This window comes from Anoplolepis gracilipes, chromosome 13 (genome assembly GCF_047496725.1).
Source record: "Anoplolepis gracilipes chromosome 13, ASM4749672v1, whole genome shotgun sequence".
NCBI lineage: Eukaryota > Metazoa > Arthropoda > Insecta > Hymenoptera > Formicidae > Anoplolepis > Anoplolepis gracilipes.
This window is the reverse complement of record NC_132982.1, coordinates 7,356,867-7,370,245: the sequence shown is the minus strand read 5'-3', so window position 1 is coordinate 7,370,245 and position 13,379 is coordinate 7,356,867. Positions and strand designations below refer to the sequence as shown.

Here is a 13,379-nt window from a genome sequence, read left to right as displayed (position 1 = left end):
GCGCACCCCCTCGTCGCGCGCGCTAGTGAAAGGTGATTTAACCCTTTTGCACCCCGGCGACTGTATACGCCAATAATAATATCTGCGGAGACTTGAAAGATTTCGTCAGTGTCGATTGGAGTTGCCAAATTTGTTTCTGTCTGTTGTATAATCATAAAAGAAAAGGAGCAGCGAATGTGAGTAGCTAATTATAAATTGTTATCGAAAAAGGTATAGTTGAATAAAGTTCGTTAGAGCAGAATTATATTTTAAAAATGTCTAATAGTTCTGAGTACTAGTTTTTTATTATAGTTATGATATAGAAAAAAGATATGCACTTAAAAATTGTTTCTATAGCTGTGATCTAGAAAGAGAGTGACTAACCGGAATTTATTATTATTGAAGTTATGATTGCGTTAAAAGAAGTGTTAAACTAGTATTATGATGCTATAGATGTGCTCTATAAAACATATAACTGTGCAACCATTAAGCATGCAACTGCGTTTAATATCTAAGAAGACACGTGTATCTAACTTTGCCCGTCAATTATTCGTCGACATTACGTCGTAAAATATATACGTACTAATATACGTACGCACATTTATGTTCTTTTAATAGAGTAAAAATGCAACAATTTTCGCAGTTATTTAAACAAGATATCACGCTTTTCTCGACAATGCAAGATATATTAAAAATCTTATTCCGAGACGATAAATTGAGCGAAAAGTTCGTGCGGCATTTGGCGGAAGAAAACGCGGAAGAATGCGTTAATCCCTTTCGTCGCCCCCATCGGCTGCGTTATTAAAATAGCGGAAGCTACGAGATGCGACGATACAAATCGACGATAAAAGACTGCCGTGAATGACGGGAGGGAGAGAAACTGCGCTCGCGCAAAATATTTTAATAAAGCTGTCCGCGAATATCGCTTGTCATCCGACAGGCCGCGAAACAATACGCGAGAAACGTAACGAATTAAACATCTCGCAATTGGATGCAATTATTTGGCCTCGTTGAAAATGCAATCTACCGGGGCATTACGGAGGATTATGCGAAAGCGGGCGCGTGCAAAACGCCGAATGCGCAATTCGCGCGCTTTATTTTGTGCTCGCTCGCTCGCACGCACGCGAACGGTTAATCCCGCGAGTCTTCTATGATTTAGCGATATCTCCCTGTTGCACCGACTTTATTAATTCAACCAGTTATTTGCCATATTCTCTGCTATACCTCTCTTCAACCTTTCCCTCTCCCGCGCTCCCCTCCCTTTCGTCCGTTATTCCGGTTACGCGTTACGAATTTCACGAGTAGCGCGCACTGTGACTAGCGGTATTACCGGCTGTACCTATCATTTATTCAACAGCCAGACGCTGGACCGCGCATTGTCGAGCTGCGGCGAGATTTGCCATGCAAAATAATTGAGTTAAATAACTATATATTCGTTCGAAAGATCTCGACGCAACTAATCGCTCAAATTTTTTATTATGCTTTTTGAAATATTTTTTTATCATTTTTGTTCTCTCACAGAGAGAAGGGAAGAAACACAATTGAGCGCCGTCGTAGAAATTTCTCGGTAAACTCGAAATTCATTTTTTACCCACGTGTAATGCATACGATATACGCAATCAGAGTGACTTTGCTCGTTACATGCTAGTCCTCCGCTTGGACAAACACTCGGGCGATCTCTCGGCGCTGGCATGCATATCGGATTCCAGCGGGACGTCTCCGTTCTCCGGAGCGTTCCATCGCCCACGCAAATGGCGAATTAAAGTCGCGTATCGACCGGAGGGACGGCTGCGGGACGAGTGAGAAATCGAGCGAGTAGCAGTCGTCCGGCTGGTCCGGATGCCCGCGGCTGGTCTGGTTCTAAGATTACGATCATAACGAAAAAGCTTCTTCGCTCCCATTGGAGATGCCAGTCCTCCCCCTCTTTCTCTCTCTTTTTTCTTTCCGTCTCGACTCGCCTTTCCTCTTTTTCTTCCTCCTCTATCGGCTCCGCTCTTTCACGACGTATGAGAACGTCCGGCGACGCGGTCGCATCGCATAAAGCATCGCGCGGCGCGCGGCATGCATTATGGAACGAGCGAGCAACGACTCTGCCGGAAAAATTGCGGACACGCGAGACGGACGCGATCTGTAAACCGACTACCTCCTCTCTCTTCATCTATCCCATTTACGGTGGAGCAGTGTTTCCCAATTTATTATACGCTGAAATCCTTTGAAACGTCAGCAGTCATAGAACTCGTAATTGTAAGACATTCGAGGAAAGAAGAAGAAGCCTGAATAATTTTGCTCTTTTCCGATATCGTTTTCTGCGGCTCTTGCGCGTATCCCAGTTCATCAATTTATACATCGATTCATATATTATACAGATATCTGTTCTAAAAGAACGATACTAAAGCACATTTTAAATATTAATAATTTTATCACTTCTGTTATAAATGTACATTTAAATTAATATCATAATATTATATTTAGATTTGATTTTCGTCAGTATAATTTTTGCGCGCGCGTAATAATAATACACGACTCTTTAAGATGTTTTAAATTATATTCTACATTTTATTATCTTGATCGGATTGATTTGCGTATTACACTTTTATAAAAAAAAAAAAAAAAAAGCTACATTGTAGCAAATCGAAACAAATGATTAAATGAATTGAATAAATAAAATCGTAAGAAAATTATTGTCCCCGCTTTCATTCGTCAGAAATTCCAGAATGGATCGCACTATTTGGGAAAGACTGACAGAGATACGTACTTATGTATGTACCGAACTACACATTACCGGCCTAACCACTTTCGGTCAATCCTCGCGGTACTCGTCATGGAAGATTGCTTTTCTATATCTCATCTTCTCGGTTACGACTGCTTCCCACTTTACAAGAAATGGGAGATCTCTATAATGTAGATGCGGCAAACTCAACACCGACCAATCGCGATCATATAAACATAAGCAATTCGTTTTCTGCAAAAACGAATTTCCGTTTTACAAGAGAGCGGATAAAAACGACTTATACCTTTCTTTAAAAATTATGCTATTTATAATAAATATCGTAGATATATAAATATATATATATATATATATATATATATATGTATATGTATATATATAATAAATATAATCCATATTTCAAAATTTATATTAAATATTAATTATACAATTTTATTAACTAAATATTTTGATAATAATCTCATAATAATATTTTATAGATTAAATATTATAAAATCATAATAACAAATAGATTCATATTTCAAAGATTATATGTACATACTTTTTCCATTAGCAAAATATTTTTATAGTAATCAATAAAATGTTTAATCAATTACAAAATAAATTTTAGTTTGTAACATATCATAATACTATTACGAAAATAAAAGTATGAGAATATAATAAAGAGTATGAGAGAAAATGTCAAGTTTTTTTTATGTTTTTGCTTTATCACAACTTTTCTTTGATCTAGAAAAATCTTTGTGATATATCGCATTATAATTTCGCTGAAAAACTTTATAACACGATGGCATTATATGGCTCGCGCCAAAATATTAAAAATGGACAGAGGAAGCATTCGCGCGGTGTTCCTTTGACGTTCTAATATGCGACGAAAAGCTCGGCGCAAAGTAGCAACCGCTGATAAATCTATGCGGGATAACTGAAGAATAATGGCGAAGCGAAATGAATGTTTCGCGGCGTGGTCGGTAAAAATGTGGTAAAAAGCTTGTGCGATACGACGAACGACGCCCTTCCCTTTCTCGTTGATTCAGTTCGCTCGCTTCGCGAAAGAGATACGGCGAGAGAAAAAAAACATGATGGTAAAAAAAAAAAACAGAGAAAAAAAGATGAAGAAGAACCGACATACCCGCCATGTTGTAAAGAACCGGGCCAGGAACTGTCAACGGTCGCGTAACGCGCTGATGAAAGAGTGGATAGCGCGTAATCCCCTTCGCGTCCAGTCCCCCGAAGAGGGTCCGCGTTCTCGGATACGCGACTAACGACGTTTTAAATTTAAAAACGCCCAAGAATAATCCGCGTGGCTCCGCTACGAAAATTCCCATGGAAATCGCGCAAACTAGATTACAACGCCCGGGCCTTCGCGGAAGTCTCTTTCTCTTCTCTCTTTAATGTGTCGTAAACGCGTCGGCATTTCTATCCGAATGACGTCTTGTTATTCAAAGAGCCCACCACCGACACTCACGTCGCACATGCACATCGTATTAACTCCGAACTATTACGGTGGCATTGAATTTAACCACAGTGCGGATAGTTCATGATATATCCGGGGGAAGTTTGCGGATCCGGGTTTTGCAGGCGCGAAATTAAATAGCGGTACATAGAGCTAAAGTTGCGTGATCATTAGCGCGAAATGTAACGTGTTCCTTTTATTAAAGTGACAACGCAATCGTAGAGCTTACCTTGTATTTTAAACTGACTTTGAGTAGAGAGAATCACATTATATAGTAATTAAAAAATATTTATATTATTTTCCTCAATGAAAACAATGGAGTTTCTCATTTATTAAGAGGCTAGATTTTTTTTCATGGTCTTACAATGATTAAAGATTAAATATACTTTGGAAGAATAATATAAAATAATAAAAAGTGAATAATATTATTCACTTTTTTTTTTAAGAGAGAAAAAGGGTGACATATAGACACAACGTTTAACTGGTATAACGGCGAGCACATTTATTTTATAGTCGCGCAGAAATTCTTTGTCGCACTGAAGACGGGCAGTATGAAAATAATGAGCAAGTTACGAGAACCGTATTTTTGCGGAAAAATTACATAAGGTAATCAAGATCGCCTCCGCGGGCGATCAAGTCTTCGATGTTACCGAGTGTCGTGCAAAATGAGGAGAACGCGTAATGACAGGCTGCCGACTTTAGTGGGCATGATTGATAACTATCCGATGCGCCGATCGAAACGGGGAGAGAGAGAGAAAGAGAGAGAGAGAGAGAGAGAGCCATTACTTATCTCCCGAATGACTACCATTAAGCGCGTTCCATCGCCAATGTTGGCGTGCCAGGGCGGACTTTACAATATTCCAAGAGGGGAACTCCACTTGATCAGTAGCACGGAAATAATTATTCTCGATTACTCTCGCCCCCTCCGGCACTTTGCGTACACAAGCGGGTTGCTGGCGTGGTTGATTTAAATATCAGTGAGCTTTAATGCGAATACTTTACACGGTAACTATTTCCATTTGCAGCTCTCTGTATGGAATGTGTCCGATGTAATAAGAATCAACAGAGATGTATCAACATTTTCTTATCAAAATGTAACAAATGATAATAAATAATAAATTTCACCGAAAACTCTTACTATGAAATTATTTAAAAATGAGAGAAAGTTGAAATCTCTTTAAAAAAGAAAACTTAATTTTCATAAAAATTTACATATATAAATAAAGTATGTTAAAAATTTCATCAAAAACTTTTTCAATATATTTAATGAATATATTTTATCGCATATAATATATTTAAAGTCAAAACTTTTCTAAGCAGTAGAATATGATGATTTTTATAGAATTTCCCGTTGAAGAATAACTATTATTATCTTTTCAAACGCTTTATGCAAATCGTCGTTTAAAATCATAAATGTTATACTTGTTTATAATTGCACGACGTGCAATTTATACATATCTGTATTTCAACGCGGTCAGATACGAGACGCGAGCAAAAGGGGTTCGCTGGCAACCGCAGAGGAAACCAGATATTATTCGATGCTTTGTAAAAAGATGCTCACCTGAAGGTGGACCTGGCCGTTATTATCGACCCAACCGATGACCATGTCAGCTCCGGCGCCGCCGTCGTCCTTCGTGAAACCAAGTCCGACGTAGCCGAGGGTCTTCACTTGGATCTCGAATGTAACATCCCTCTCGCCGGGCGTCCACAGCACCAAGAAATTGTTGTCCAGAACGGCGCTGTGCTTCCACTCGACGGAGACGACACCACTAATGAGGAGGTGGAGAAGGAGGAGCGAACCGACCGCAGTCTTCATCTTTCCACGCGGTACTGCTCAAAACATCTGAAACAGGAGCGACGCATACCTGAGGCGACTGTCTTATTTACAGAGGTAATTTATGCTACTTAGAGATGTAATCCGCTTAATGGATAAGGGCAAGAGAAATAATGTTTGTTCGTATAATGTATCTTGTATTACGAGATAAGATACTCTAAGTTCTTGTAAATTCATACAAATTAAACGAGAAATTATACGCGTGATATATTATAAGATCGTGAAATATAATTTAGTCTTCGACAAGGAGAGAGAAAAAAAAGTTATTGGCTGTTTAAAATTTTTGCATTAGCAACAATAAAAATGTTTAATAAATATCTGTTTTATGGAATATTCTTTCGCAACATCGGATACTCTGCGAAAATGTAGAGCGATAATACAACAAATGCTAAATGGAGGAAAACAATATCTACGACACGATGCAGTTGGTTGCATTTTCAAAGGCAACAAAACCGTTGAATTTTCAGATGCGATCGAGCAATATTGAACATGCTGTCCCGGTATTTTCCTTCGATATTGCGACAGTCCCGTGTGTGTTTTGTGTCACTATTGTTGCCCATCATTGGCGGAACGAGTGGTTTCCAAGCTATCCTGTGTTTAAAGCGCAAATGATGATGCAGGGGGGTACATACCATATGTGCAGCCTTTCCCTACTGCCTCTCACAATTTGCGCGTAAGTATCGTATTTTATCACCCTTATACGTTCTTGAGACGCATTCGAATAATGACTACAAATACGAGACTAAATAACGTAAATCTCGTAAATCTATATGGAAAACTTTCATGTGAGTCAAAGAATATTAAGAACGGACGTATTGGATAAATAAAAAAAGAGGCAGTCAACAATTCTTTCAAAAAAAAAAAAAAATAAAATAAATAAATAAATAAAAATAAAATAAAAATGCACCAAGTTGTTGCATCCGCTCAAAAAATGTCGAGTTCAACTCATTTCAACCGTCTATAAAGAGTAATGCTTATATATTCATAGTACGGAAACATATCTGCTGAATAAACTCGACCGCTGTTTTTTTTTCAAGCAGAAAAACTCATAAATAACGATCAACGTCATGGTTAATTTATCCTCACAGCGTCACTGCTCGCTGTGCATTTTCAAGAATCAGACAAAGCGAACTTAATAGGTCGACATTCAACGAAGACATTATTGCCGATTCCCTCGGCAAAATCGGTATTGACCTCTTTATCAATGATAGTGCGCTTTATTTCCATCGGGCGTAACGACGTTACGAAGAAACGCGCACGAGGTGCGAGGGGAAGTAACGGTTTCGAAGAGGGGGAAGAGAATTAAGTTTCCGGTAGGATGAATACGCGAACAAAGAGAAATCCGCGTTTCATCGCGCACGTGTCTCGAGAAAAAAAAAAAAAAAAAAAAAAAAAAAAAGATGGGCCGGATTGAGGTCGGTGGGATAACCATCCGCGTTACCGTTTATTTTGCATTTTCAGCAATCAGGCACGTCCCGCGAGGGAAGAAAAAAAGTCAATTTGTACTTGCGGAGTAAGCGCTTCGCGCGCCGAGCACAGCCGAGTTAAGGGCGAGATTGCCGTGGAGTGGAGGTAGCAACTGTGAGTAACTTTTCGAGATCGCAGGTGCAAGCTAAAATAACGCGCACGCCGAGAATTTTTTGCAGCGAAATTTATTCGATTGAAAATATCGGATACGATATTCGGACGTTTCAATAAATTGGTAAAAATGGGAAATATCGGGGCGCCATTTGCGCGAATAGTCCGATACAGTATTCGGTGACTATAGCATCCCTAAAAAATTCTAGAATTGTTGAAATATATTTTAATGACAATATTTTCTAAATGAATAAATGAATTCCTTGATAAACTTTGAATAAAAATTAAGAGAAGAGACAACAAAAATTTAAAAACGTAGAAAAGATCTAAATTTGCACCCATGTAACGTTGCCATCACGTCAACGCAACGACAAATATTTTGACAGGGATTATAAATGTTGATGGCGGTTATATCGGTGACGATCAGTATGTATAGCTTCATTTGACCCATATAAGAAGATATAACATTATATTTATATGACAACGTTGAATATGAATCTAAATTAAGAATCTATCTTTGATTCAAACAAGTATTTAATCCTTTAATAGTTACTTCAAAAAACAATGATCTCAAAATTATCACGTTTTGAATATAAATGGAATGAATATAAATGAAATAGAAGATAATGGAATTAGTACATTTCTGTGAAAGAGATTCATACAGCACTTTTATTTCCGCCGCGAATGTTCTTTCAATATTTGTTACACAGCTTGTAATTCGTCCTGTACAGCGCTTTTTCGGCGATTTTTTCACGAGAAGAGCAGAGACGAGCGAGTGCGCTTCATCGAGATCATGGATCAACCGAAGTGCGGTGACGGAAATACGAAATGCCGATCGCGTGCATCTGCATGTCGCACGTATGGCCTGGGAGGCAAGCGTGAGAGGGGGAGGCTTAGCCATCCCGAGGGATCGATCACGGATCTGCAAACGATCGTTTCAATTAACGGCAACAATGACACGGCGCGTATCGCCGCAAATAGTAAGTCAATCCGGCGTGTACACGCGCGGAAATCATCGACAAGTTCGGCACCAAACAATGGTTTGCCGATTTAATCCCTCACGATCGCGCGGTCCGAATTGATGTTGTAGTGGCGAATAGCATTTACGATGTAACTACACAATGAGCTCAAACAAGATGCATTTTATGCGAGCGAAATCTATACACTTTGATATAACTATCTAATAATATAATAACATAATAGATGGTTAATAATATTGTGACATAATCTACTAATTGAATAATCCATTAATAAGCCTCTATATCTTGAATAATTAAATTAACGACAATAATTTGTCGTTAATAATAATTATATGTTTCCTGGAAATTAAATCTTTTGATAAATATAAATTAATGTGAAGATTGGAGTTTTAATTTACAGAGTTATGAAAGAGACTACTTAAAAACATTTTGTCATTAAAAATGATAAACATATGATAAAATGCTCTATTCATCATCTTTATAATCTTTAAAGAAAAGGTAGAATATGACATTCAAATTAAGAAGCATCGTATGATTTAACAGAGGTCAAGAGTGTTGCTTGGGAACATTGCCTATAGCTTGATTTACGGTCCGTAACTGCGAAATTAAAACCGATCGATTCAATCAGCAATAACGGGATATGCGATGTGCGGGATGCGTGCATCAGAAGCGCGACGTTATACGCGGAAATAATTGAACGGGTCGAACTTGCATACAAAGGAGTAGCGCCGGCTAATCCCGTCGATTAACAAAACCGGTGTATCGGCAATTGGATGCGTAACACAAGCATAAACGCGAATTCCACTAACCGACATGAATTAAACATCCTATCGAACCGTTATTGTAATGCGTTAATTTTGAAAGCATATTACAGCGTACAAATGGATAATATAGTTTGAAAATACGTTAATCATTTTTTGAGAAGAAAAATCTCTCGGCAAGGAAGATAGTGACATCGATTCGTTTGTCAAAAATGCAAATTTAATTTATACTATACATTTTATTGTCCTCGGTGAAGATAGAACTATAATAGTTTCTATGCAAAATTTACTATTAAAATCCAAAAGCTTTTTTTATCAATAGATATTATATAATAATTTTGGATTATTGTATATAAATCGATATTATATATAAAATACATATTATTATAATGTATTATAAAATATTTAAGTTTCACTCTATAATATAATGAATAAAAAAAACTAAAATATTTTATTATATGTATTAAAATAATTGTGTTTTTCATTATGATATTTATACTTATATAAAATATTTTCAATTTTTTTATTCATTATATTATAGAGTAAAATTTTAATATTTTAAAATTATATTAACTATATATGTTTCTTACAAATAATTAAAATATCATGTCAAATATTTCACTACCTAGCTTGAAACTATAACTTATAACTAAAACTTATTTTGATTAGAATAATCGAAACTATGTGGTAAAACATTTTATCTTCCGATAAAAATAAGTCGAAAAAAAAATGCTCCTGCAGAGTGATTTTTCTTTTCCACAAAATACTGTAAATCTACAGCGTAGCGCATTGTCGCTACGTAACTTCTTTTCCGTTTAATCCTCTTTGGCTTATTTAATGACTATTCGTCGTTGCCAAACGATCGGTAGCCCGAAAACAATCGATGCAATTAACAGTAGCAACGCGTGCAACGCGAGAAACGTCCCGCAAACGTGATGCATCGGTCGCAGCAGCTGCCGAAATCACTCGAGCGCGGCGGAGAAGCGTCGACTCGAATTGAGAGGACACAGCGGCGGAGATGCATCCGAAAGGATGGCGAACACCATCCAGCGCAGAAGGGACGGAGCGAAGGGGAGGTTGACGCTGCGCAGCCCGAAGAGGGTGGAGCCGCACGCGGGTACGGTTTGATTTGCGGCGTGTCGTTCAGTCGATTGCTCTCCAATTGCGCCCCGGCACCGACGGCATCAACCTGGCACGATTTTCCCCTATACGGGGTGCACCGTTAAGGTTCGTATCAAACTTGGAAAGTGGAGATTCTACGTTGAATTCGCGCAAGATTGTCCGTAACTTTCAAATCTTGTACATATTAAATACTGCACAATGAGCTCAAACAAGATGCATTTTATGCGAGCGAAATCTATACACTTTGATATAACTATCCAATAATAACATAATAACATAATAGATTGTTAATAATATTGTGACATAATCTACTAATTGCGTAATCTATTAATAAGCCTCTCTCATTAAGATTCTGCTAATATCGAGCTCTCTTGAAATTGGATAAAATTTGATCACAAAGATTTGATCATCTGTTACATTCTTAAAGTTTTATTTTTATCAAGACATTTTGATATTTTCTATGTGTTTTGAATGTACATGTATTTTACATTCATAAATTTGTAAATATTCTTTATAATATGAAATATATAAGTATAATTTGACATTACTTTTTATTATACGATAATTTTAAAAAGTATCAAAATGTATCTACAAGTAATAAATCGATAAAGTTTCCTCATAAATAATGGAAAGATTTAGTCAAAAGAAACTAATTTTTTTATCGCACCAGTATATTATATAATATAATAGAAATACAATTAAAATGGTGAAAAGATCCTAAAACAATTTATTTTTATATTTTAAATTTTTGAGGAATGTAATTTTTTTCGTAAGTTTGATATAAACTTACGAAACACCTTGTATATCTAGCGATACCAGAGCAATGAGATACGATGCCGTGGAGGGCCGCTGCACGAGGATGATAAACCATCCCCACAGCCGGTGCGAACTTCTCTCCAAGATAAATAAATCGAGGGCTGCTCTCGCGAAAACGACGCAAATCGAAATGTTGGTAGCCCGGTAAATCGACGTGTCGCATGTACGGAGGCGTGAATGGGCGAGTTGGCAAATAATGAGCGTCCGATCAGGGACCCATCGGGATCAAGGGTCTCTCGTGTGTACAAATTCACATATAGCGCACATTGTGCGTCTGTATCGAGTACGAGTATAATACATCGATCGGTTTCGCTCGCTCGCTCGCTCGCTTCACATTACATTCCTTCAACCCTCAAAAATGCAATTTAAATTTTTATCCCAATATTATTAGTTATCGAATAATATGGTTCGTGTATAAAGTTAATTTGTTTACAATTATTTTCCTTTAAATCAGATGGTACTTTGATAAAAAACTTTAATTTTGCATCTCTAACGCGTGGCGCGTGTCTATATTTTCTCTAAATTAATTCCAAATTTAAAAATGTGTGAAACATTGACATGTAGAATATTAAAAATAATTATAAGTAAATATTGATTTATATAATAAAAAGATTGAAATAGATTGATACTATAAGATTAAAGCCAGTAACTCTGAATTACTAAAGCTGAAAAAATATTTGAAAGATGTTTGAGAAATTGATATCTATATTTTTGCTTGTACCCACACAATACCAGACATTATTTATTATATGCATTCAATTTAAAAGTCTTGATTTACCAGAATCGCATTTTTCATCGAGGAGTGATTCACGCACATATTTTAAACTAAATCGTATTCTCATAAAATAGATCCAGACATGCGAGTACAATCGTCGATCGGTGCGATTCCGTGTCGCGCGTCGTTACTCCGCGTTGATTTACTTGTTTACTGGCGCGCCGGTATATTGATTTATCTGAAAGAAAGCGCATCGCATCGTTTCCGAAGTCGTCGTTGTATGCAAAAACGGCGGCCGCGATGTATGCGGCAGCACCGGGGAACAAATAAAGCACGATATCACCGACAAATGTCAAAAGCAAAACTTGGATTTTGTCGCTTGCGCGGGCGTATTGTATGCGTGTATGTATATATGTGTATGTGTGTATGTATGTATGTAGATAGGTAAAGGGCCGCTTCGCGCGTTCGGAATTTCACATAAATTTTAACGCGCCCGAACCTCTCGCCCAGTCTACTAGTATTGGAAATATCGCCTCGTCGACGTATTTACGCGATCAATAAGTGTCTTTAAACATTGTATCTATTTATATATATATATATATATATATATATATATGTGTGTGTGTGTGTAAATATATATCATCCTAATTCTAAAACAAGATAAAATTTTTTTTTAATTTTAAACAAATTATTATACTAAATGTGATAATAAAATAAAGACGATTATAAGATATTATACAATTTCTTAAAGATAAAAAGCGTGGTGCAGACAATTTTTGTCTTTGACTATATCAGCACTATAGATATCGAAAAGCCTTCAATACTTGGAATTTTATATCAGATGATTGTCGAAAACGTCTATTGAATTTTTCAAGCCTTCCGCTATCTTATAAGTGACGGACGCGAGGTCGACGAACTAATATCGAACGCATCCTCGAGCATGCACACGACTGCATCCCATCCATCAGGCTGACATCGGACCTCTTCAGGTGTCAAACAAAAAAAAAAAAAATAGAAGAAGGATAGGTGTATATATACAAGCCGACATCGCAGGCACACCGAACGTACCAATTAACGCCCGTAAAATCGTTCGATGTTGTGTGAAGATGTCTGGGACGCGATCCAAATTGCGTTATTATCGCGATCCGGTATCCGGAGTCTGAAACGCGTTACGGATGATGATCAAGCTTCAAGTTGAACGACAAGCGGAGATGGCGGATTAATAGAATGAGCGCGTCATTCGTGCGTGGAAATAACGGATTCAATGATCGTGAAGGATTGACATATATTAATGTGCCAGACTTTTCATAATTCTCGTTTCTGACTGTTACTTTACATGTGGTAGATAATTACTACTCACCGCTATGAATATGCAAGCTTAGTTTTAACTTCCATTACGACCTCCATATTCGCGAA

At 37.2% G+C, this 13,379-nt stretch overlaps 1 protein-coding gene across 2 annotated transcripts in view; it reads right to left on the bottom strand.

The window, feature by feature from the left end:
* Olf413 (DBH like monooxygenase olf413) overlaps positions 1 to 13,379 on the bottom strand; it is a 197,167-nt gene that overhangs the window by 88,252 nt on the left and 95,536 nt on the right. For both annotated transcript variants that reach the window (XM_072904996.1, XM_072904997.1), the window contains one exon: positions 5,719 to 6,000. In XM_072904996.1, coding sequence (XP_072761097.1) covers positions 5,719 to 5,973 — 255 coding nt within the window. In that variant the 5' untranslated portion in view covers positions 5,974 to 6,000. The remainder of the gene's footprint in view (positions 1 to 5,718; positions 6,001 to 13,379) is intronic.